This window comes from Bradysia coprophila, unplaced genomic scaffold (assembly GCF_014529535.1).
Source record: "Bradysia coprophila strain Holo2 unplaced genomic scaffold, BU_Bcop_v1 contig_297, whole genome shotgun sequence".
In the NCBI taxonomy this organism is placed as follows: Eukaryota; Metazoa; Arthropoda; class Insecta; order Diptera; family Sciaridae; genus Bradysia; species Bradysia coprophila.
In genome coordinates, this window is record NW_023503555.1 from 2,782,419 (window position 1) to 2,805,448 (window position 23,030).

The 23,030-nt window shown below is 34.5% G+C and overlaps 2 protein-coding genes across 2 annotated transcripts in view; one reads left to right on the forward strand and one right to left on the reverse strand.

Moving 5' to 3' along the window:
• The window catches only part of LOC119078858 (bromodomain-containing protein DDB_G0280777), a 73,994-nt gene that overhangs the window by 41,307 nt on the left and 9,657 nt on the right, over positions 1 to 23,030 (forward strand). The gene's annotated exons all lie outside the window — the stretch shown is intronic.
• On the reverse strand, positions 13,262 to 17,532 carry LOC119078614. Its single transcript, XM_037186210.1, has 5 exons — positions 17,369 to 17,532; positions 17,236 to 17,304; positions 14,574 to 17,172; positions 14,315 to 14,505; positions 13,262 to 14,239 (listed from the first exon to the last, which is right to left on the reverse strand). Exons 1-5 carry the CDS (start codon positions 17,478 to 17,480, stop codon positions 13,341 to 13,343), a joined length of 3,870 nt encoding a protein of 1,289 aa, XP_037042105.1. The 5' UTR covers positions 17,481 to 17,532; the 3' UTR covers positions 13,262 to 13,340.

Genomic DNA, 23,030 nt, shown 5'->3' on the forward strand with positions numbered 1-23,030 from the left:
ACCAGTAATTATAATGCTAATACCTGTGCGTTGCATAAAGATAACTTCATAACCAACAGAAAATTGAATTACTAATTGCTCATAGAACTGGATGACATAAATTTTACATCTTAACAATGAAGAGTTGTTTTATCTGCACTGTGTTCCACATTAATTCCAGTTAATCTTTTATAATTATTTTAATATTACCGGCTCTGATAGCCAAAGTAATGTTAATTGTTAATGCGTGTAGTTCAGGTAGTTCTTTCCTTTCATCTTTCTACATTCATTTTTTTATTAGATCCACAATACTTACAAGAGTATTACGATAACGGTGACATCAAACTTATTTCCATTGGGCAATTGGATTATCAACTATCGGTTAAAAAGGTTTTCATTTTTCGGCTTATACCCAGCGATGCAGGTGCTCTTATTGATAAACTTAATGGCTGTTGATTTTTAAAGGGATTATTTGACAAAAGATAAACCTTATAATCATTAAAATCTCTTCTGTTGCTTCATTGTTACTATTGTTACTACGGGGCACCCAATCGTGGAAAGAACCAATTATTACACCAGTTTGTACAAGGAAGATTTAAGTTACTCCTGACGAGTCAACTAATTGTTAGACCAGTTTCTACAAGGAGGATTAAGTTACTCCTGACGAGTCAACTAATTGTTAGACCAGTTTCTACAAGGAAGATTTAAGTTACTCCTGACGAAACAACCAATTGTTAGACCAGTTTGTACAAGGAAGATTTAAGTTACTCCTGACGAAACAACCAATCGTTAGACCAGTTTGTACAAGGAAGATTTAAGTTACTCCTGAGGAGACATCCTATTGTTAGACTAGTTTGTACAAGGAAGTTTTAAGTTACTACTGACGAAACAACCAATCGTTAGACCAGTTTGTACAAGGAAGGTTTAAGTTACTCCTGACGAGACATCCTATTATTAGACTAGTTTGTACAAGGAAGATTTAGGTTGTCCACGAAACAACCAATAGACCAGCTTGAACAACCAAAAATTCAATTTTTTTATCGAAACACCCAGGCGTAAGACCGATTTTTACGAGGACGATCTAAGTTGCTTCTGACGAAACACTAAATTGTTAAGCCAGTGTGTGCAAGGAGAAATGAATTGTTCAAAAACTGTATGGATCTCTTCTTTAAATTATCACCTAGTCGTTGTCACAATCATCGATTACTTCCAAGAGTTTCAATAGCAAATTAGCGCACTTCAATAGTCTAATTGAACACGGTTCATATTGGTTGGTAAACCATTCAAAAATAATAATTTCAATATTCCAAACCTACAAACACTTGTAAAAATCACTATACTTCCAATATAGCGAAAGTAATTCTCTTTTCATTGTAATTGTTATAGCCCACATCATTCACACACAGAATTTGTTTTTTATCGCATGTGGAAGATTTTTTCCAGTCTAACAATATTGTGACGCAATGCGATCTATCATAATCCCATATACATTGTATATTGTAGCCCATCGTTCGATATTATACATTCACGAAAACTTTAACCTGATTTGGAGCTCAATTAATTCAAATTAATAACAATAACAAACAACCTTTCACACCTCTTCTTATAATAGTTTTACACCAAAGCACAGATAGTCTGTAAATTTGCATTCTTTTAAAAATTGAGTGAAGAAATCGCATGATCGTTTGTTGTGTGTATATCTTTTGCATATCATTGTTCAAAATCGTCTACAAAGTATGGTATATAAATCGACGACTATTCAATGTAATGATATACACATACTCCACTTTATGCATTTGGTTACAACAAAAAAAAATTATTATCATTTTTGACTATGTCTTTTCGATTCAAGGTGTTTTCAATACGAAAACGAACGAAGGAGAGAAAAAAAACTTAGATGTCTCCAGTCTAGATAAATTTGAAATTTTAAAGCTCATTTGAATGTATAATTTCTCTATCGAAAAACATTGCAAAGGCGTGAACTAAGAATTTTTTGAAATTGCATTCGTTATAAAGCGTATTTTATAATGTGCGGAGCCCAGCACATCAGTCTATCAGTTGGTGGATTGGAAGACGAAAAAAAAAATTAATCTGTAAAATCGTCTCAATATCTCTTCATTTAAAGCATTTTGAATTATTATTTCTTGAATGGGAGACATGCCAATAGATCGTAAAAAGATGTGTCTGCGACAACTTGAATGGCTTGTAGTTTAGACATATTTATCTATGAGTGCGAGATACGATCTGATAAAAAAAACTGTTATTTCACAACTGAATATTGATATTCATTAATGTTATTACAAATGTACGTTGCGTCCATTTATAAAGTGAGAAAATGTTTAAGTATAATTTCTATAGAAACACGAACGAACAAAAGCTGGCTCGTATTTTGTAGTTTTACCTTATGATACGAAGAAGAGTAGATTTTTCTATTTTTCTTGGATACATCGCAAACGTCAAAAATTGTAGAGTCTTTTACTTCTCTTGAAGTCTATTCATCTTTACCAGCTTCTCTTTGGTTACATCTTGTTAAAAAATCGACTTAAAATTGTGTTTCAGAAATCTTAGGGGTACCAAGTCCAAGTGGTAGAAAATAGAATAAAGCAGACTAAAAGGTACTACTTGATAACCGTTACAACTTTTCGAAGTTCGTACATCTTTTAATTTTTGAATGCTCAAGGGAGTACCACAAGGGTGTTACCATTTGTAACAATTGTATTGAGAAAATCTTTTTTTTTCGTACAAGAGCTCTCACAAGCCAGAGTTTATCTATTAATTTTCTTCGACGTCGATAATATATGACATCGCCGTCATTAAAAGGTTGACTTCAAGTATTAATGTTGCGTCCTTTATATTATTACGCAATATACACAAACTGGAGTAAAGCTAGGAAATCGGTAATTACGTGTTTTGACAGTTTCCAACAGGAATTACAGGAATTAAGATTTGATAAGGTTCAATTTTTCAGTCTTATTTTTAATAAACTAGGTCTTACACTAATGTTTCAATAAACTTCGAGTCACGATCTATTTTAGTTTAATTTAATTTCTCGCTCTGTGTAGTGGAAAACCTTCTTGATTCAACTTGAAATTCGTTGAGAGAGATTGCATATCAGGGCACATATCCTTCCGAACTTCATATCTGGTCATAAAATGTTCGTTTTATCTATCGTTTTATTAACGGATAAGTAATTAGTAAATCGATTACATCTATAACAGAAAAAGTTTATTTGAGTTTAGTTTAACACTTTCTTGATATAATTTTAATTGTCAACATTTTTATAGTAGATTACAGCAGAGCCTACAGGATGCCTACACATTAAACAACAGTACAGAAGAGCCTATGTGAATGAGTAATACATGTGTGCGATGCTTGTGGCGTGAGAGCCGAAGGCGACATTAAAGAACAGTACAGAAGAGCCTATGTGAATGTGTGCGATGTTTGTAGCGTGAGAGCCGAAGGCTCTTCTGTACTGTTCTTGTATGTGTAGACATCCTGTCCGTTGTATTTACATTGTCTAAGACTAAAACTACACAACAATTAGGCATCGGATGTGTACGCCATTTCTTTCGAAACTTCTTGTCTTCCTTGTTTCTTATCATTCACAGCTTCAATGAAAAATTTTTGATTTTGTTGTTTCAAATTATAAATTCAGTGTTGATTTAAGTGTTTTCTTAATTGATTCGATGGCAAGTGTACCAAAAAATAGAACTGCCTTTGTAAATTCTAATTTACATCGATTGCAAATTGCAATGCCAAGTGACAATGGCAACTACCCTGTCCTGTCATTTCCCCTTAATTAGCTCATAATAAAAATTAATTTTCTAATGATGTGTAATGCAAGACTAGGCTGATCACAATTACTAAAAGTAGTTAAGTCTTATGTAATATACAAGATCATTTAAGTAAAAAGAGATTTATACGTGAGATCATTTATATAGCATTGGTGATCTGTATCTGATACGCACATCTTGTTTTAAACTTAACATTTTGAAAACAACAAGCATACAATGAACGATTTTCGAGCAAAAGTGATTCGAGTGACAGGTATCTACTATTTTGTATGAACAAATTGTACAAATTTTTTACAGTGCCAGTCGGATACATTGTCCAGTTTCAGTCCTCTATTTAGAGTACTACTCATGTAAAATTAATGTTAATAAATTTGTCGAACACTCTATAGATCGCATTATTATTTATAGACGCTTTTCTTTTAGAGAGACGACTCTGGCGATAATAGTATATCGCTTATTTTTGCCTTCGCTGTCATTAACAGATGGAAGAGTTTTAACATATTATTCATCTTTGCATGGGTTGATTAATATTCGTGGTTCATAGCAATTAAATTGTCAAAAGATTAGATCTTATACAAGAACGTTCAAACTATTTTATTAATTATTTAACATCACTTATCGACATCTACAAACAAGAATTATTTAGAAATACATTACCAGCCAGCGCATTAAACAAACCCATAATCGACGACATATTTTTGTCATGTCTGGCTAATCCCAACTGATTGAAAATAATTACATTTTAATAAATTCATAATCAGAAATCATTTTATTTATCTTCGTAGCCAATATCATTATTGATTAGCTAAGAGCCATTTTATAATCGTTTGGGCTATAGATATATTGTATCCAGCACTGCCTCCATTACAATTACCGCAAACAGCCTAGATTCAATACGTGCACGTACATATTATATTCAAATTTCAGTCTTTACAATTTGCATAAATTGTAAATTTTATAAAAAGATGTAAGTTCATTTTATGACATAACGACCCATTCCTAATTACGATGTGATGTGTAATTTATGCATAAAGTATGGCATGCATGTACATTATATGTATCGTATCTTATTTCACCTAACGTAATTGTGTAAATTGCTGACAGCAGGTCGTATCGTTGCTTAAATGAAAAAAAAAGAGAAGTTAAGTGTACTTAAATGTGACTGCTGAACAGCTGTTGATGAGATGATTTATTTTCATTTTCACCATCATGCCTCTCGATTATAATCTGCATTAATTTTCCGATCTGTAGCTAGATAGAGCGCGGAGCTAGGAAATTTCCAACAAAATAGATCAGCATGACAATACGCATTCTTACAAAATTGCAACATCATCAATTTATGGATCAAAAATGTCGTTTTCTAAAAAACCCTTGAAGGAGATGTCTGTTTGTATTTAGACGTTATTTAACATTCAACGGCAACTATTTTTTTTAAATTAAAAATCGCTGCACTGGCTAATTGTCAGAACATGCAAGGAGTCCTTCATCAGGCCAATTGTGCGTTACCATACTATACTATACTACAAAGTGTTTTCCAGAAAGTTAGAACAAGTTTTGTTCGAATTTCCTACAGTTGACGACAGTCAAATTTCTACATTAATTTTCTTTAGCTTTCATTTGTACAAGAGGAAAAACAGCTGAAGCAAATATGTCGAAATTTCACAGACGCTTAGTGTTTTTAGTGCTAATATAAAAAAATGTGTCAGACAACTAGACCAGATTAAGCGATAAAAACGAAATTTTCGCCCAAATTTCTCCCCAGAAATTAGACAATTTTCTCCATTCTGCTACTTTATTTGCTGCATAAGTACTTGCAACAGATTATTAGAAAATCCATCGCTTCATCCGCTTCAACAATAATTTGGCTATTTAATACCTAATTAGCCAGAGCCTCCTCTTATTTTATTCCTGTCATCGCGGTCAATATCAGATGACATAATGAGAAAATCTGAGTAAATCATCTAATTCTTTATGAAATAACATTACCATTCACTGCTCACGCGAAAAAAGGTGCAAATAATCAGCGATGATCCGTCGGCATCGTTATTGAATATTTTCCGTCGGAATTCTATCGATAGAACTCAGCAGAAAAGAGAATATGTGTGGGTAGTCCCAAAGCTCACGCGATAATCGTATAACAATCTCGTAATTCCTTCGTAAACATTGCGACCTTTTTGTCATATTCGTTAAATGTTTGCGTGAATCAAATTCGTAAAATCTGATTCACGAGCGCATCTTGTATACCAAGTAAAAATTGAATTTGAAATTGAACACAAATTACGAACATTGGATTTTACGCAATACATTTCGTAGTCCGAACGAACGGTCTTCCAATGCATAAAATTTGTTCAATTTCGTAAAAAAAATTAAACCTGCTGATTGGTTGGATTCGCAGATTTGTGTAAAAGTCGCAAGTTGAGGCTGTAATGTTTACTCTTTATAAATGTTGTCATAAGTGTTGAAACTTCGTTTAGGAAAAACGTTGTTCCTAATTTATGCTAGAAGAATTTTTTAGCGCATATGATTCCATAACTCGTCTACGGCTCGTGCTGGAAACTTGTCCTTCACTAAAAAAGCCTTCTAGCAAGCGTTAGGAAAGTAACTATTGCGAGAAAAGTCAGAGGTACATGGGTGCGCAAATGTTCGTGAAACTAAAATTGGTTCCACAATCCACAGCTTTATAAACTAACGAACTGCGGAAAGTTCGATATTACGAGATGCTTTTACGAAATCATTTGAGCTTTATATTTACCCTTAATATCTGCAATATTATCATATTTTTCAATTTAGCTTATGAAATCTACTAATTTTGCTCTTAATTTACGTTCCTTTTAACATGTCGTGATTATTAGGATTTTATTTGAGGTCTAAGATGAATTTCCTATTGCAAAACTCAAAACAAGAATCGAAGTGCTTTACACAAGATTTCATGTCAATTTGACGTGATTATTGCTGGGCTAATAATTTCTTATTGAGTTTTAAAATGCAAGCGAAAAATATATAAAATACGAATCGTATAAATCGAGTACCACAAACGGACACAAATGGTAGTTGATGGTAAAATAAAAACCATCAATTCGGACACAACTATTGCACTTTGATCTCTTGCCAATTTGATTTATTAATATAAAACTTCAGTATCCAATTAAATTTAATTGTATAATTACAGCTAAAAATTACGATACTTAAAAATTGGACCTTGTTTCTCTTGTTGGAAACAAAAACATGAACTCATCAATAATGTGCAATTTATACATAACAAAAATTATAACAAATTAATTAAATTCGGGGTCCGCTTCGGATTGGAACCAGAATATTTTGTTATTATTATATCGAAGACTTTATTAAAAGCGATTACACAAGTTCTCATGTACTTTTTTATTCCGATAAAAAAGTCGATAATAAAACACAGAAAAAAAAATCAATGTAACCTCTCCTCTCCAAATTAATCATATGCCATTATAATCGGCGTGTAATAAAAAAACCAACAACTCAGACTCAAATATGTGTATTAATATAAATATATAAAAAATGAAAATGCAGTAAAAAGGAAAGGAAAACCTTCAACCAATGTTCATATGCGGAACATCAGTAATTCAACACACCAAAAAAAAAAAAAACAAGAACAAAGTCACCATCAAGCATCTCAGCTTGCATAAGTTTAAATAAAAAGAAACAAAACAAAATAATAAATTCATTGCTGGCGTGGATATATACGCAGCAACGATTAATTTGATATTGACCAAGTTAATATTGACTCAATTCATTTTTGTGTGTATTCCTACTTAAGTTGTCCGAAATTTATATTTAATTTTCAGGCTCGAGTTCCCAAGCAATATCGTTTATGTCTGTTGTTCGGTCTTCTGCATTGTAAGCTAATATTTACCTTTATTCACTGCGGCGAATTGCTGTTGTTTTTTAAGATGTTTTCATGGCTTATACATTGATTGTAGTATATGACCTAACGATAATGTGATAATCGATACGTGTGCAAACAGGATGCATACCTCGATGTAATAAGCAAATCTGGTCTTTTGCTTAAAGAAAGTACCTATCACAGGGGGCTTGAAGACGACCCCGACTATTTGACACAAAATCTATTACTTCAAAAGTTGTCACATTAGTTTTACGTTTTATAAGGAAAGGTTTTTGTGTTCGTTGTCGATAACAGATGACTATAAGTCATTTCTTAGGCATGAAGTTGTGTTGGCTATATCTTGACCTCATATTGGTGTCAAACTACGCATCTTGTCAATAGCTTTCAGCAAAAAAAAAGTTTATTGAAATCAGTTTAAGTTTAGTAAAACAACTAGAATTTTCAAAAATTTGCTTAAAAGAAGCAAAGAACCAAAGAAGACTTTTATGGTGGTATCTCCCCGAGATTTTAGGGCTTAAACGACACATCTGGTCAAAAGCTTTCAAGGAAAGAAAAATGTTCCGAAATCGGTTTGAGGGATTCTTTTGAAAAACAGCCTACCGAAATCGGACGCATTTTCTATTGGAATTTTTTATATGTGCCTAGAAAGGACTTCGACCCTAGTGGCCAAAACCACTTTCAAAAAAATTCTTCGAAGTTTGTGTGGCTGGTCAAAGGTGAGCAAAAACCGAAAAATTGCAATTTTCTTACAAAAATTGCTCCAGTTACACAAAATGTACATGGTCGTGTGGGGTATCATTTGAAAGGTAATTTTATGAGCTTTTGAGCCAAATAGAGTTTTATGTGGTTTGGATACATCTATGATGAAATATGGACACTTAAACATTTCAACTTCTTTTTCATCGCATATGTATCCAAACCACATAAAACTCTATTTGGCTCAAAAGCTTATAAAATTACCTTTCAAATGATACCCCACACGACCATGTACATTTTGTGTACCTCGAGAAATTTCAGTAAGAACAGTGTACGTCTTCGGTTAAAAACTTTATCTGCACATATTTCAGTGTGGATGAATTTTAAACCCAATAAGACCCTATTCGGCTCAATAGTACATGTGATTACCTTTCTAATGACACCCCACACGACCCTGTACGGCTCGTGTAACTGGAGCAATTTTTGTAAGAAAATTGCAACTTTTCGGTTTTTGCTCACCTTTGACCAGCCACACAAACTTCGAAGAATTTTTTTGAAAGTGGTTTTGGCCACTAGGGTCGAAGTCCTTTCTAGGCACATATAAAAAATTCCAATAGAAAATGCGTCCGATTTCGGTATGCTGTTTTTCAAAAGAATCCCTCTTTTCATTTGGTGAAAATATTGCAAAAAATCACAAATTAGCTGGAATGTCCCACATTTAGCACATTTTAATTCACGCCTAAAATTTTGAATTTTAAGTGAACAATTCGATGAAAAAGTGAACCAAAAAATACATTTCAACGCTTCCCTGTACGAAAATGACGCTACGTTAAAAAGACCTCCGCACGTTTATTTTGAATTTCGACCGCACTTACGGCGTGAATTCTAAAAAAATAAAATACCTTGACCAAACTAAAATGAGCCATCACAACCAAATATCCACTGATTTGCGACCTGGCCAGGACTGGCCATATGACATGTCTTTAGAAATAACAAATAACACTTGAATAAAATCTGTTAGTGAAGGTGAGAATGATTTAATGTTCCGTAACTCTAAAATTTGCAGCTTTTAATTTTTTCACCACCTGAAATAGTTTCACACCATAGTCTAAAAACTGGTTTTTCGTGGTCTATAGACCACTAGAATTTTTTGCGGACTCGTCTCTTTCGCACTTCTGCTGATTCAGTCGGCTGATTCTTATATACCGTTACAATTTGTGGAACTTTAGCGATCATTCTGGTGGGATGACCTGGACGACCTTAATTTTGTTTACCAATATTTCCAACAATTTGGTAATAAAATTTATTTTAATAGACGACAGAATCTATTACTTTAATTTTTTTCATTTTTTAGCGATAGACTGAATTGAAATCTTTTACTTCATTTGATTGAACTAACTGTTATATAAGTCGTCGTTCGCCAGAGATCAACATTTATTTATGTCATAGTTGTCGATAACAAATGATTAAACAAGTCAACGTTTCGCTACATCGTAATTACGCAATTAGAAATTCGAATGCATATTACAACAATGACAATGCTTGTAGAGAAATTCAAGGTTTCGTGAATGATTCACTTGCTTGCAAATAAAAACAAAAATTTTATTAGAATTATTCATTTTATAGATTTGTCTCAGATAGTAGGTTGAACACGATTGGTTCAAGATCGAAACGAATCAGTCAAATCCTCATATTCAATCACCGAATAGCAGCAAAAAAAAAAGACCGGTCAACATTCAACACATTTCGATGCTCTAGGGTGTAAAATAATTTATTTAATTTAACTTAAACTTTTACCTACACACGTCCAAGCCAACCAAACAATTTGTGAACGGCGTGCAAGCTATTCCTTTATAACGTTAAAATCTACACAAAAACCGCCCGCAAAAAAATTTCGTGCGAATTCCGAGTGAAAAAAATTACAAGATCATTTATAATATCATCGAAGTATATGAAGCTGGAACCATCGATTTAAAAATGCAAAGAGAAACAACAAAAAAAAACTTTGTATTCACTTGCATGCCATTGATTAATTTTATTTAATTTCCTGAATCCAAACAGTGTGTGTACTCCATGATATGTGTGCACAGTGTTAAGTACATTCCACAATGTAATAATACTAAATAAAAATGCAACAACAAAAAAACATTTTATGAAAATATAAGCTTGACATATTCTTAGCTTTTGATATGTCGTTCATTTGCTTTCTTTAATTAGTTTTGGAAAATGTTGATGTAATTAACAGGTTGCCATTGATACATATTTTATGTATAATGTGAGTCCATACCGCCAAAGTCTTTTTAGCATTAAATTTTAAAATATATAAAAACCTCATGTGCAGTCATTAATTGTGTTTCGTTTATGTTTTTTTTATTATTAAATTAAACAAAAAAATATATTTAATAATCACAAAAATAAGTTAATTTTTACGGCTCTTATGATATGCGTGATTTGTGTTGAATGTGCCGAACTTTGTACAAGTTTTGACACTTTGGACTTAACTTCTTGACATGAAAATTGTTTGTTGTCGTTTCATTATAATTTTTTTTTCTTTATTTTCTGGTTGTTGTTGCTGGTGTTATTTCACTTCGTCAATTAATTTCGTACACCTTAATACCTTTTTACGTCATTATACACATAATTGCATAATTATAATTCATTTTATTTTCTTTTAACATGTCAATTGTCATGAAGAATGAAAGTATTTTTTGTGTGCAGACGGGTTGTTATAAAGTGTGAACTGTTTTACACACTGCAACTTGATATCTTGACCTTGGGTGAACACTTTTTTTTTCTTCTCTTCTCTCTCTGAAATATTAATTTCATTGAATATAGACTGCCACATACAAACTTGATGATGGTCTTCGGACAGTTTGATTAACGGTGTGCATTACATTTCAAAAACCGAAATAAAAATTAAATAATTGGGCTGGGTAAGAACTTGATAAATGCATGACTGGTAGAATTTGTAGTGAGATATTGAAAGATTCATTTATCTTAATACAGAAATATCCTTACGAAATGAATGTTTCAAGTGAATTATGCACATGATATAACCTTATCGTTCTGGCGGCTATTTTTAAGTGAAAGTTGTGAACAAGTCGATAGATAACAACTCGTTTTTCTTTTGGCCGTTCTGATGGGAACTTATTTTCAGTTTCCCTTAGTCACTTTCACTTACCAGAATTTGTTTTATGCAACTCCATCGTGTTTTTTGCAACGACTTTGTATTTTCATCATTTTTATATTCCTTAGGTTTGAAGATATTTTTAAAATATCCCCCTGGCTTGTGCGCCTGGAAATAATAATAATCGAACCTGAACTGAACCAGAAATTTTATATTGTAGATCAGGTCGGGCTCAGGTATACCGAAATTTTTACACCAGAAATCACCAGAAATCGAGTCGAACATGCCTTGATCTAACCTGAAAATTTCAGGATCAGGCCATGTTCGGGTCAAACCCGAAAATGAAAGTTCGGCTTCGGGTCAGATTCGGGTCGAACCAATTCACATTCGGGTCCGGTTCAGATTAAGGTCGGGCCGAACCTGGAGTCTTAATTCCGGTTTCGGGTCAAAAACAGGATCGAGTTCGTCCCTATTGTGGTGAAAAGAATAATTTCCGAGAGTAGGAGTGCGACTATTCGGAACAAACCGTTTGACTAGTTTCTAGTTCTAACGTATGAGCTACGAGATATTAAGTTCTTTTTTGTAAAATGTTTAAAATGCAGAAAGGTCTACATTATTGAGAGTTGTATAAAATGGGTCCGTGCAGAAGAATGTCGACAATGAATAGTTTGAACTATTGTGACGGAACTTTCTTACAATAAATGAAGATTAGACAGTTCCTAGTTTCGCATAACGTCACAAAATTGACTGCAAAGAGCGGTAGCTTCCGGGTCTGTTCCCTTGTTAAAGTCTTTAACGCATGTTAAACTAGCATGTCACACCTCTTCAAACGCCTTTCAAAGTGAACGTCGTTCATGGACAACGATTTAATATAAATTATGGCACTGATGATCATTCCTTCGGCAGGTGGTTAGGTGTACTGAGAGCACGATCTGACACACTATGCTATTTTTACCTTACTTAAACTTCGATGACTATACATGCGGCCTTCACAAATAAGATTTAGGTGTCGACAACTAAGATTTTAGTCCAACCCCCCAAAGGCAACAAAAGCAAAGTCCATGAAATGTCTAGCGCATTCGCGTCTATCGCGAAAGTGAGTAATAAAATCAGAAAAATTTGTATTCACGAACACCAAGGTCGCATCGAATTCGTCTCCCATCCAAAAAAAACGAATACATTTCAATAAATCCAAGTGAGAGAGATAGAGACTTCATTATGACAAATCGGAAACGGATTTATATAAACTGGAAACGATTTTTCAAGAAAATGTTTATCGGCAAAAGCGTGTTAAAAATGTAAGTTTAATGTGACACACAGAATAAATACAAAATAAATTATTGAAATTGGAATATTCATTTATAAGCATCATCATAAATTAAGTTGAAATTCAAATCAAATGGGTGTGAGAGAGGGAGAGAGAGAAGAAAGAGAAACAAAAAATTACCGATGCATTTTAAACGACACTCTACAATTCCACTTTTTTCTGTTCATATTTAATGTTAAGCATAACATAAATGTACAATTAAATTTAACATTATTTCATATTAAATATATTAAAATGATTGCAGTGCGCGATAATAACAATAAATAAATCTTTTCAACCTCGCATCATAAATCAAAAACAATATTTTAGAATTTTATTTAACGTTAAACTTGTGCACTTTTAAACTTTTGTGGTAAAATTTTTTATCTTGTAATTTGGTCTTGTTAAGTATTGTTCAATAGACAATAATTTGTTCGCAAATGTGTATAGATATACAGGGTTTTCCATATGAAAGACCCCTAATGTATATTATTTTTCTCGACCTCGTTTACGGCCATTTCCGTTCCGTAGAACAAGAAGAACGCGGTGTTCTTTATTGAGTTAATCTTTCTTTTTCGGTCGCTGGAATGCCTCGTCTTTGTTGAATTCAATGGGGAGACAATCGTTGTATTGGCACAGACCCAACTGCATTATATTGCGTGCTGCGTTGCCGTCTCGGTTCCAATACAAATGCTTTAGCGTTGCCGTTGTATTAACTGTGTAGGTGGTTGATTTTAGTTTAATACGCGCAGCCATTCTCATCTTATCGCCAAACGACCATCGTTTTGTTCGTTCCATTGCAACTCGTTGCGCCCTCTCGAACTGTGTCGGTTTGGGATAATCTTCTGTGATCGGAATCATTGCTTCTGCGATAACTTTTTTCCGTTGGTATGTCGATACTAGATTCGTTGACGTGGAATTCTCTGCCAGCTTACAATTATGGCATAATTTAAGCCGTTCTTTAGAAAACTCTACATCGTCGAGCGTTTCGTAGCATCGACTACACTTCTTCGTTGTACAATATTCATCGATGGTGGCGTCAACATACGTTTGCGGGATCTGCTTCAAATAACGGACGATTGGTGCATTTCCGGGTGACCGCCTATGACCTTTGATTGTTGAATTTGCCGGTGTTGAACAGTTGCCCACGAAGACTACACGTATTTTGCTCGGTTGTGTCGTTGCTTTGTCGTGAACGTTTATGTCGCCAACAATCTCCTTTGCCATTGCCATCATTTGCTTTTGCGTCGAACGAAACTTATCGAACTTTACGTTTGTTACCACTCGTTGCATATATGTGGCTGTGCCCTCGTTGAACCATTTCAGTCTGGAATCCAGAAATTTGATATAATCAGGTGATCGTTGCGATGGCTCTATGGGTTGGCTTTGTCTATCCTTCTGGTAACGTTCATCGAATTCTCCATGCAGTTTCTTGCCTTTTCGTTGACGTCTAGCGAATCCTGTAGTCAAATTTCATAATGTTAAAACCAATTGAAGATAATCAAAAAATCAGGAGAAGGTCTGAAGATGCTTACCTGCTTTATAGTGGTAATCTTTCGATTTGTGCAACACATTGGACTCATGAACTTCGTAGCCGTCGGATGATTTGCTCCATTTCCGTATTACTGTCGCGGCAACATTGCGGACGCCTAAGTCGACACCAGAAACACTCAAATCTTCCATATTGGTGATGTTCGTCAAAGCGGAGACAATTGCTGGATCGGTTCTGGTTGAAACAGAAAATCATTTTGTGAGTATTTCGGCGATTTCATAGACTAAATGTGGTAAACTTACTTTATGGTCTTTGCGTTATCATCATCATCATCATCATCGTCTTCCGATTCAGACTCTGAATCTGAATCAATCACATCGTGTTTCCGTTTCCTATTGCTTGCCATTTCGAGAATTTCAGCTTTGGTGAGTTCTTTTTCTTTCCGTAGCTTGCAATATTGGATTGACACGTCGCTGCCGTTGGTCGTAATCCTTCCTCCAAATTTCTTCGTTGCCGTTTCCATTTTCTGAATGTTGAACAGGAAATACCAGAACGGATTCGTGGTTTTTCTATTTGGATCGTCGTCGATTTGTAGTTCCAAAAATTCGGCCTGATTCAGGATAGCCTTGAATTGTGGAAGGTTTTTCAGGATGTCGAACAATGCTTTCGTGTCAATTGGAAAGTGCATAGTGTGGAAGCTGTTTTGTGGCACGACTATGAAATTAGGTAGCTTTGCATAATGTGTTGCCTCTGGATCGATTTCACGTTTCTTTTTCGTCCCACCAGCCTGACGTTTGTTTTCAGTAGAAGATGGTTCTGGTTTCGACTCGTTTTTTCTTTTTCGTTTGCGTTTCCGTTTGCGTTTCCGTTTCTTTTTTTCCTTTATTATGCCGGCATCAATCAAAGTTTGTTTTCGTGACAAATTGATCTCGTATATACGACGTTGCAACCTTACCATTGCTGGAACCATTTGAAACCAGTTAAGACGTGGGCCATTGTTTTGTGTCTTCTTTTTCTTTTTCTTCGATTTCTTTGTGGTTTTCTTTGGAGCTGCACATTTCCGTTTCCGTTTCGGTTTTCCTAAGTCGTCATCACCATCCTCTTTAAAATCGTATCGAAGTCGTTCAAAATACGATCTGCCGCCATGATTGAAATTGGGAAATTGGCAAATTTTCTGCAATTCGCATATTAGCTCGTGCTGCACTTCCTCTGCTTGAGTGCATTTTTCCGAATCGAATAGGAATTTGATGGTGTGGTAGATTTTGTTGTTGATATCCTTTCGATTCTCTTTGCCACATACGTCCTTCTTCTTTTTCCCATCTCGTAGCTTGAAAGCTAACCATTTCCTTATTCGTGAATATAAATGAGTGGTTATATTCGTTTTGAAATTGGTCGCAAATGTATCCACAATCGAGTTCCACGCATTTTGGGACGTTTCCGTGAAATACGTTTCCACATCGTACTTTCTGCAGAGATCGAAGAACGTATTGTGTATATCCGGTCGAGGTTTCTTTGCTTTAGCAGTATTTCTTTGAAATTGCTTAAATTCCAAAATCATTTCTTTCCAATTGAACTCTTCTTCGAATATACGATCGATTTCGTTGCCGTTTTCTGGGTCGCTGATTGTGTTGTAGACGTCGAAGTAAACGAGGCTGGAAAACAAAATTGCCAGTTTGGACAATTCTACAGCCTGTTTGTTCATTATATCGAACACTTTCGTCGCAACTTCCGTCTTTTCCGTCGCTAGTGGTTCCAGTACTCTTTGCTTCTTAATTATCGTTTCACCGTCGATAATTAAAGGACGCAGTTTTTGCTTGACCGTAGTGATGTCGAATCTGTTGTTTGCATTCTGTATTCGTCGCCAATTGTTCGTGTCCGTCTCGATGGGTTTTTGCAAAGTTTCTTCGTGAGTCTTCTTGACGTGATTCTTTAGATTGAGGAACGTTGAATAATTGACGTTACAAGTGGCAAATGGACACGTAAATCGGCGTATCGATTTATCGAAAACGTTTCCGAGAAAAATGATTTCTTCGAGTTGCGTTTGTATCACGGCCCGGTTGCCATTTTCATCGTCGTCTTTTCTTTGCTGAGCTTTCGATGCCTTTGACCGTTTCGTTGACGTTGACCGTTTCGTAGTTGCTTCATCAGCATCACCAGCCTCATCAGCACTGTCTTGCTGCGTTTTCGTTACCTTTGACCGCTTCGATGCCTTTGACCGTTTTGTTGACGTTGACCGTTTCGTAGTTTCTTCATCAGCATCACCAGCCTCATCTGCACTGTCTTGCTGCGTTTTCGTTGCCTTTGACCGTTTCGATGCCTTTGACCGTTTCGTTGACGTTGACCGTTTCGTAGTTGCTTCAACAGCATCACTAGCCTCATCAGTGGATGCAGCACGTTTACGGTTGGACTGAACTGGCGTCTGCTTCACTTCAGGTTTCGTTGAAGTGGAGTGAGCCTTTTTGCTCGGTCGTTTCCGTTGCATCTGTTTTAGTTGCGCAATAGTTGCTTCTCCATCCGTGTCCCATTCGGATCCGTATTCCATAGGGGGAGGCGACTGTCGAATGGGTAATGGATGTGCCACTTCTTGCGTACTACCTGTTCGACCGCTACCAATGATGCTGGACGTGGTATTTCGGTGAGAGGTAATATTGATGGCTAGATTAGATGCAGCTGTAGCATTACTTGGCGATGAGGAGCGATCTTTTGTCGTTGCATTTAGGAGAGCGGCATTTATGGCAGCACTACTGACGGGTGGTTTCTTCGGAGCTGCAGCCACATTCGGCAGCTTCGGCGGCGAATCTAGAACGTTAACGTTAACATTGCTACTGACGGGTGGTTTCTTCGGAATGACGTTCTTTCGTCGGCCTACTGCAGCCACATTCGGAAGCTTTGGCGGCGAATCTAGAATGTTAAATGGTTTTTGTTAGTTTTCGGATTTGCATTATCAAGATTATTTCCAATTACTGTAAACTTTTTTCGTTGACACGAAATCATCGTCTGAATCTTTGCCGTTACCGTTACCGTTGCTTTGACCTGATAAGAAAAAGTTACGAATTTTTAGCAATTTCAATTGCACATTGTGAACAGATTTTCTTACCTCGTTTCTTCGGTTTTTTATTGCCTTTTTGCTGGCGTTGATGTTGCCATTTTCTTTGCCGTTTCTCAATGTCTGTGTCCGAGTCCGAACTTAATTCCTTTGTGTTTTTCATGTTAATTTATTTCTGTAAACATAGACACAATTATTAAATTAAGCGATGAATTTGAGGTTTATTGTTTAGGCTATAGTTTTTTGCCTAATATTTTTGGCTGGCTGTTTTTTATGCCTTTTTTTTTGGCTAAAGTTTTTTGCCTAATATTTTTGGCTGGCTGTTTTTTATGCCTTTTTTTATACGGCTACAGTATTTTGCCGATAATTTCTTTTTTTTTTTTTTGCTTTTTTATTAGTTTTTTCATTATATTGATGTTATATTCAATATTCAGTTTCAAACTTTCCAAACTTTTACAAAGTATCAATTAGATCAATGACTTAATTCACTTTTGCCGAAAAATTGACAATTATTGTTAATTTAAAGCCAATAGAAAATCTATGGCACAATGTTTTAGATACTTTGTAAAAGTTGAAGACTGTAAGAAACTGAATATGATCACTTCACAAACACTTTTTCACACTTAGTCGAGACTTTCAACTGCCTTAACATGTAATAATTGTTTTTTTTTACGAAACCAGTCATCACTAGTTTGGTAAATAACTATTGTGCCACCGAGAATTGAAATACGACGGATTTCCACGTCGATAACTAGTTGCTAGATTGAAAAGTGCACAATAAGTGATTGTTTATAATGAAAATTAAGATTTTTGTGCATTTGCCTACTTCAATTCTCGGTTGACACAAAACATGATGTGTTATACGTCCACGAACCAATTTTCGGTCGTCAAAAGACTTTGGTCAACAGTAGAACACAACATACTATTGTTACATGCTAATGCACTACTCAAATGCTGGGACATTATACGGAATTTCATATTTTTTTGATTTTAACTGTAATAATCCGAATTTATAAGTTATAAGTCAGTCACTTATAAGTTATAAGTCACATTGTTATAAGTCATAAGTTATAAGTCGACTACTTATAAAGTAAAAGTTATAAGTTCATAAGTTTATAGGTCAAAAGTTTACAAGTCGTAAGTTTATAAGTTATATGTCCCAAAGTGTGATGCATTTATAAGTGATTAGTAAGACAAAATTTAAAGTTCAAATACATCATTTTAATTTTTGCGCTAATTGAAAACGTAACAGATTTTGGTAGGTAACTTGACCAATGTTAGTGTTAATAAAAAAAATTGTCGCAGAAGACATGTGATTGACGCCATGTTGTCAAAATAAATTCTGGACCTGACATACAAACTGAGTATACCACGTGACATCCCAAGTATACAGCTTTAAGGTATACAACTCCAACCAATACTCTCTCTAGCAAACAAACCCTCAATTCTCTGTGTCAAATACACACATTATTTCTTTGTATTTTACAAACACAGTTTTACATTTTGACTGACTACGCTGTAGTTTACATGTAAATTCCATAGATTACTTGATTCTTTTACCACCTTAATGAAAGTAGTTTGTTTGGCAGAAGAACACTAACATGATTGTACATTGGCAAAGTTACCTACCAAAATCTGTTACGTTTTCAATTGGTTTCTTCCTCCAAGCAACGGTTAAGCCGAACAAAATGACATGTCTATCCATAGAACCATAACCACAACTTATTTTTCTTTGTTATTTTGACAATTGCATTGTTAATAGTGTTGAGGTTATGATTCTATGAATGACAGTTTGATATTTCATTTCACCTATTAGCGCGCAAAAATTAAAAATTTAGAGATGTATTCGAAATTTATATTTTGATTTTTGTCTCACTAATAGAAGGTTTGCGCACTGTGACATATCTCACTTATAACTTATAATTATAAGTCATGTTCCCATATACAACACATGTAAACATGACTTATAATTATAAGTTATAAGTGAGATATGTCACAGTGCGCAAACTCTCTAATCACTTATAAACGCATCACACTTTGGAACGTATTAACTTATAAACTTACGACCTATAAACTTTTACTTTATAAGTAGTCGACTGATAACTTATGACTTATAGCCATGTGACTTATAACTTATAAGTGACTGACCTATAACTGAAATCGATTGCGTCACGAATACTTTTTCACACTAGAAAATGCGTTAAATTTGGGATGAATGTGGATTACGCGCTCGAACCATATAGATGGCGAAATTAGCTACAACATTCACCACAAATTTTTGTCACATTTTGTATGGAATTAGATGTTTGGACGCCGATTCTTGAAACTTTAAGAATTCGTAACTTGACAAAAAGTATTGGATGACGTGATTTGTTTTTGTTTTTATCAATGCATTTTATCAAATTTATGCTTACCTTCTTTGACCATATTCAATCCTAATTCCCTGAATCGCTAACAATAAAGTGACAAATGAACCATCCAGGCAATGGAACGTTAAATGAAATAAATTTTACTCGATCAAAATGTGTGTACTGTTCATTTATGGAATGATTTGGTTTTGTCTTATTATTGTTAGCGATACGCCTAACGCTATCACTATAAGGTAATGTAGGAGGTACGATGTTCAATTCAATATTATTTACAAATGAAAGCTACACACGTTCGTATTCCGTTTTTGTTTCAGTGTGAAGCTAAAACTTGAAATCAGTTCACTATGAACTACTGAAACTGAGATTGAATTTAGAAATTGGAAAAAAAAAATAGAAAGCAGTACCTCCTACTTCTTTTACCTTGCCTAGCATACCCTACAGGTAAATTGCATTTGATTTAGCAATGTCAATATGTTCCATTACCACACACTAATGAAACATATTTACATCACCAAATCGAATGCAATTTACATCCCTAATACCCTAATGTATGCATGGCATACATGGAATTTGCTAAATGGGGAAAACTGTAATGTGCATGTTTCCCTGCCCTGCTCTGCTTCCACCTAAAGGCGGTGGAAACTTCAGAATTGGTTTCCTGAAACCAATGATTTGAGATATGGCAGCCTCCACCGTAACGGTAGCCAAGGTTAAAAACCTTGACCATTGTTCCGCCGGTGCAGGTGGAGGGGAGCTAGTGGTCGCCCTAAAGATCGGTCGGGTGCACATTTAGGCCATGAGTTTAAAAGGGAATGAAAAAGAGTTGGGGGGGGGGGGGTAACTAAAAGGAATGAGGCGGTTAATCTCTTAGACTAACACCGTTGGCGCATACCTTCATCATGTCGGGTATGCACATGGAAGGGAAAATCAATCTTAATTCAAAAACATTGTTCTCGTTGTGATCAGTTACCGTAAGGAAAAATTGAAGACAACGAGAACAAAGTTTTTGAATTAAAATTGATTTTCCATTCGAAATGTGAAAATATAAATCGAAGAAATTCTCAAATAGAATTTTTTGGAACGCGTCGAAAATGGCCGATTGAAACGAAAAATTTCTTCTTTTTTTTTAAACCGTTGTCTTCGATTCATATTTTCACAATTTTGCAATAAATTCACTGAATTCAATGAATTTATTGCAAAAATTCGTTCGCCAGACCTGAAAAAGAAAAGAAAAATTAAATTAAAAGTTGATACAAACCTCCGATCGTATTTGATGTTTCCTCCTTTACAAATCAATATGAAATGGCCGAGTCACCTACAAAAGTTGCTAAAAAAACATTCGAAGAGTGCAGGGTTGCATCAATAATTTCGATTATGAAATCGAATCAAACGCTACTGGCTGAGTACATGTACATGTTAGAAGAGAAATTTAGAATCCAGAGAGATTCAATCATTTTTGATTGTAACTAGTTAACTACAATAAGACTTTGTTTATCGGAAATATAATGTTCGACGCAAATATCAATTATTTTGCAATTGAAATCGCGTGTTTCTTTCATATCGTTCCATTGTTTCGTTAGGTAATTTGGTTCAAGGAGTACGGAAATGTACATTGTTGAGCTGTATTATTTACAGATTGATTGCCAATACGTTGACAAACAATCAGTTATCGTTCATTTGGACAGCCCCAACCTTCATGCTGCTAATGTGTTGCATGGCAATTATTCAATTGTACATGCACACACACACGTGTGAGTCAAAGTGTCAAAAGTTTCAACTTTTCCATATAAACAATTGCTGGGTGACTGCATTTCAGTGGATCATTTTAATATTGCTCTGGTCAGAGACTATTATATTGCCGATTGAAATGACTAATCGAATCATAACAATCAGAGAACACATACCCGACCAGTTGTAATAAAGATGCGTCATTTTGTAGGAAAGTCTTTGCATTTGATCAGGTGTCAAATCAGGTGCTCAGGTGTGAGCTTGTGAGACGTGTCGGAAATGTTTTCGTAGTTTTCACTCTTATTTCAATGAGTAAGCACCAATTCAAATAAAAGATTTTCAAACTTGTTACGTTAATACAAAAAAAAATTATTTTATTTATAAATCGTGAGGTTTTACAGATTTTTCTTAACTTTTTTAACATTGTTTCTACATTGTTGCGTTAATACAAAAAAAATTTTTATTTAGTTCAAAAATAAACAAAAAATTCCTTAAATTAATTCAATGGACTCATGGTCTTGGCATAATAGTATAAATTTAGTGACTTACTTTAGTAGACAAAAATAATCTGAGGATTTACTGATCAGTAGCGAGTGACGAATTCTCGACTTCTTCAATCAGCACCAATGTCGTACGGCGAATTTCACCATTTGCATTAGAAGTTGTAGAACTCTGTAAACACAAAAAACAAGCCATTAGGACCAATTGCGTTAATACAAAAAAAATTTTTATTTAGTTCAAAAATAAACAAAAAATTCCTTGGATTTGAGTCTTTGTGTATAGATATATAGCCGCGGCGGTTATCGATACATAGTGGAACATCCAATCTTTTGTATTATACCTTATAGCAATATTAAGTGTCGAAATGCAATATGATTCGGCGAGTTTTAGTTAATAAATTTTTTTGTCGGATCTCTTTCGTGTTGTTTCATTTCTGTCTCGATTTATATTCATTCCGAGGATAATTAAATCTGAAAATCAAATTCAGAGTTTTGTCTATATTTGTAGAAAACTACCTTACGTTTTGACTTGACCGGTTCGTTATTCTTTCGAACGAACAAACAACAAAAAAAAGTTCAATCGATTTAAGAGATGTGGATGATGATTTTATTAGATATTTTAATTTTATGTGCATATAAAATGGATTATAATTCTATAATCGGTTTAATATTGGGTCAGAAACACAAACACACCACATAGTATACGCTGATGTTGTTCGTTCTTTTTTTTCATCTGTGAGACAAGAGCGAATAAATTTTATATTAGATTCGATTGGTGTCACAAAAGATTATACGTTGCTTTACTTAACAACAAAGTTACTTCATTTGTTGCAATTATATTTGTGATCGGAAACATTGAGGTAATTTTCTTGCATCAAGACCAATAATGTCGTAAAATTAATATTATAAATATTACGTAGTCGATAATTGATATTGCTTTATGGATTCGTTGTGAAAAAACTATGAATTGCTAATAAATTAATAAAGGCAGAAGTGATTAAGAAAAATGCGACTGAAAAGTGCCTTTATACGAGAGACAATTTAATACCCCGGCTCGATCTAGATGATTTCAATGATTAAAAATATACGTAAGCATGGCAATACTCCTAGCAGTAG

Bases quoted from the DNA above. Each gene is read 5' to 3' on its own strand.
- LOC119078614 (XM_037186210.1), bottom strand. From the start codon at position 17,480: ATGAAAAACACAAAGGAATTAAGTTCGGACTCGGACACAGACATTGAG. The intron at 17,305-17,368 runs GTAAGAAAATCT...TTTTCTTATCAG, and splicing joins TAAAAAACCGAAGAAACGAG to GTCAAAGCAACGGTAACGGT. The intron at 17,173-17,235 runs GTAATTGGAAAT...TTAACATTCTAG, and splicing joins GTCAACGAAAAAAGTTTACA to ATTCGCCGCCAAAGCTTCCG.